Below are 3,272 nucleotides of genomic sequence, written 5' to 3' on the forward strand. Positions count from 1 at the left end.
TGAATGAGTGGGAGGGGGCAGAATGAAGTGGGAGGGGGCGGAATGAAGTGGGAGGGGGCGGAATGAAGTGGGAGGGGGTGGAATGAATGAGTGGGAGGGGGCGGAATGAAGTGGGAGGGGGCAGAAGAATGAGTGGGAGGGGGCAGAATGAAGTGGGAGGGGGCAGAATGAATGAGTGAAAGGTGGTGGAATGAAGTGGGAGGGGGCGGAATGAAGTGGGAGGGGGTGGAATGAAGTGGGAGGGGGCAGAATGAATGAGTGGGAGGGGGAGGAATGAAGTGGGAGGGGGAGGAATGAATGAGTGGGAGGGGGCAGAATGAAGTGGGAGGGGGCAGAATGAATGAGTGGGAGGGGGCAGAATGAATGAGTGAAAGGTGGTGGAATGAAGTGGGAGGGGACGGAATGAATGAGTGAAAGGGGGCGGAATGAAGTGGGAGGGGGCGGAATGAAGTGGGAGGGGGCGGAATGAATTAAGTGGGAGAGGGTGGAATGAATGACTGATATGGGAATGGGTGGAGGGGAAGCATGGCCTGGGGGCCCTGAGATGGCCCACCCTGATCACTGCTGTCTGTGCAGACACCCCCTCAGCCTTTCTGAGTGGCCCTCTGAATGCCTCCTGGCTCTTGGGGTCTCCCTGGCCAGCGCCCTCCCTTGCCCACTGAACCAGGATGTGGGAAGGCCACGTCGACATCTGCCCCTAGAGGTGGGCCGCACCATTGTCAGCTGCCAGGAAGGTAGCCTCGTAGACGTTGTTTTTGGTGTAGAGGGACTCACGGTCCAGCACGGCTGCCGTGGTGATCTGGCCATTGGTGGTGTTGACGTGCAGCCAGTTCGCCGGGTCTGACAGCTTGGAGTATCTGTAGAGACAGCAAGTGCAGGGGGAGGTGAGGTGGGGGTGGGCGGGGCTGCCCCGGATCCCAGGCCTCCTTGCCCAGATGGGGCAGCTGCACCGGCCACGCCTGCAGGGCCTGGGCCTGGGCCAGAGTCTCTGATTCCTTGGAGCCCCCAGGCCCTGTCCTCCTCTGGGGCTTCCCCTCCACCTTGGACTGCGCCCCTCACCACAGGACAGGCCACACAGTGACTCCGGACACAGAGCACATACAGTGGTGGGTGGTCGCAACTCACAAGGACCCTGTGAGCAGACACCCTCATCGTCCCCATCGCATGGACAAGGACGCTGAAGAACAGAGAGAGCAGGTGATTAGCCGAGTCTCATGGCCAGTGGCTAGTGAGACTGCAGCTGGGATTGGGGGCCACCTCCCCATGCTGGGAATCATCACAGCGCTCAGTCGGCCACCTCCCCATGCTGGGGATCATCACAGCGCTCAGTCGGCCACCTTCCCGTGCTGGGAATCATCACAGCGCTCCGTTGGTCAGGGGCTGCGTCTGGCTATCTGGGACTAAGGCATTGCTGCTCCCTCCTGGAAGGATGCCTCAGGTCGGGGATGTCCCTGACCACCCATCTGGGGGACTCCTGGGCTGGCTGTGGGTTTCATGGGGAGTTTCTGGACCCTTCTGTATGGACCCCGGGGAGCATGTCCTGCGGGCCCACCTCACAGCCTGCTGCATGAAGCGGTCAGGGTCCACAGCTGAAAACGTGGTCAGCACAGTGCCGGGGGGCATGCCCTCCTCCAGGCGGATCAGCTTGTGGTTTGAGGGGAAGAAGGGGGCCTCATTGATGTCCATGATGGAGATGGTCACCCCTGCCGTGGACTGGAAGGACATCTGGATCCCGCTGGCCAGGGGCGCCTGGTTGGACACCATCACTGTCAGCATGAAGGCTCTGTTGAGTTCGTAGTCGACGGCCTGGAATAACAGATTGGGGCTGGGAGTGACCTGGCAAAGCCCCTGTGGGAGTGGGCACAGGGGCACACGGGGGCACATTGGTCTCTACCCCTCCCCAATCCTTGCCCAGCTCTTCTCGGTGCTGTGTTTTAGCTGGGAGGCCCCAAATGGCCCCATCTCCCAGGCGTCCTTATCTTCCATCTTCCTGCTGGGTTTGGCCAATGGGAGGGGAGAGGGAGGGGGTCTAGGCCTCCCAGCCCGTCCCATGCTGTGCTGAGGCAGAAGCTGGACTCCTCCTGGGTGGCTGCAGCCTCTGCTGGGCAGCCCCTCTTCCTGGCCTGGGAACCCCATCCCTACCTTCCTCCTTTGAGCCTAGCATGGGGGAGGCTCCTGACATTGTTGGCCAGGGGGAGCTTCACCAGGTGCGGGGAGTCAAATGGTGGCCCCCAAAAGACATGTCCACCTGGGACCTGTGAACAGGGCCTTATTTAGAAAGACGGTCTTTTGCACATGTAAGTTAAAGACAGAGGCCCTCATAAGAGAATAGGCAGGGCTGGGTGACAGAGGCCCTCATAAGACAGGCAGGGCTGGGTGACAGAGGCCATCCTAAGAGACATACAGGGCTGGGTAACAGAGGCCCTCATGAGACAGGCAGGGCTGGTGACAGAGGCCCTCAGAAGACAGCCAGGGCTGGGTGCAGAAGCTTGAGGCTGCAAGTGCAGTGTGATTGCACCATTGCACTCCAGCCTGGGTGACAGAGAGAGGCTCTCTAAAATTTCAAAACAGGGAGAAAGGGAGAGGGATATTTAAGACACACGGGTGCAGGGAGGAGCCACATGGCGATGGAGCCATGTGGTGTCTGGAGTGAGGCAGCTACAGGCCAAGGAACAAGAGAGAGGCAGGGGGCGGGTTCTCCTCTAGAACCTCCCAAGGGAGCCCATTCCTGCCGGCACCTTGATTTTACGTCTCTGACTCCCAAAGCTGGGACAGAAGACAGTTCTATGTTGTAACCCACCTGGTTTGTGATAATTTGTTACCACAGCCCCAGACACCAACATGCCAGGTCTGCCGCTCCCATCACTGGTGCATGTGGCCCCTGCAGTCACACAATTCTCTTGTGCCCTTCTGGTGTACCAGGACCCTGGCTGATAAACGCTGGAGTGGGTCTCTAGGGCTACGGTTCCGCAGTGATGCTGCATCATCAGAAGAGCTTTGCTCAAGCCTTTCTGACACATTTTGGGGAGGGAGGGAAGTTACATGGGAACAGCTTGGAGTCCTGAGACAGTCCATGGCAAAGCTTGCAACAGTTTCACTGGAAAAAAGCTGCACCATAATGAATTGCAGTTGCATTAGAAAATGCTGCTTAGACACAAGCACAGTAACGTATGCATACGAGTAGTATTTGTAGAGTATTTCACTGTGTAGTATCATTTGTGGAGCATTTCACTGTGGAGCATCACTTGTGGAGTATTTCACTGTGGAGCATC

At 58.3% G+C, this 3,272-nt stretch overlaps 1 protein-coding gene across 1 annotated transcript in view; it reads right to left on the bottom strand.

The window, feature by feature from the left end:
- Positions 1 to 3,272, bottom strand: part of CDH4 (cadherin 4) — a 646,426-nt gene that overhangs the window by 11,233 nt on the left and 631,921 nt on the right. Inside the window, exons 10-11 of the mRNA XM_032257128.1 lie at positions 1,553 to 1,806; positions 715 to 857 (exon numbers count right to left, since the gene is read on the bottom strand). Coding sequence (XP_032113019.1) covers positions 715 to 857; positions 1,553 to 1,806 — 397 coding nt within the window. The remainder of the gene's footprint in view (positions 1 to 714; positions 858 to 1,552; positions 1,807 to 3,272) is intronic.

This window comes from Sapajus apella, unplaced genomic scaffold (genome assembly GCF_009761245.1).
Source record: "Sapajus apella isolate SASKATOON/1434 unplaced genomic scaffold, GSC_monkey_1.0 scaffold96, whole genome shotgun sequence".
In the NCBI taxonomy this organism is placed as follows: domain Eukaryota; kingdom Metazoa; phylum Chordata; class Mammalia; order Primates; family Cebidae; genus Sapajus; species Sapajus apella.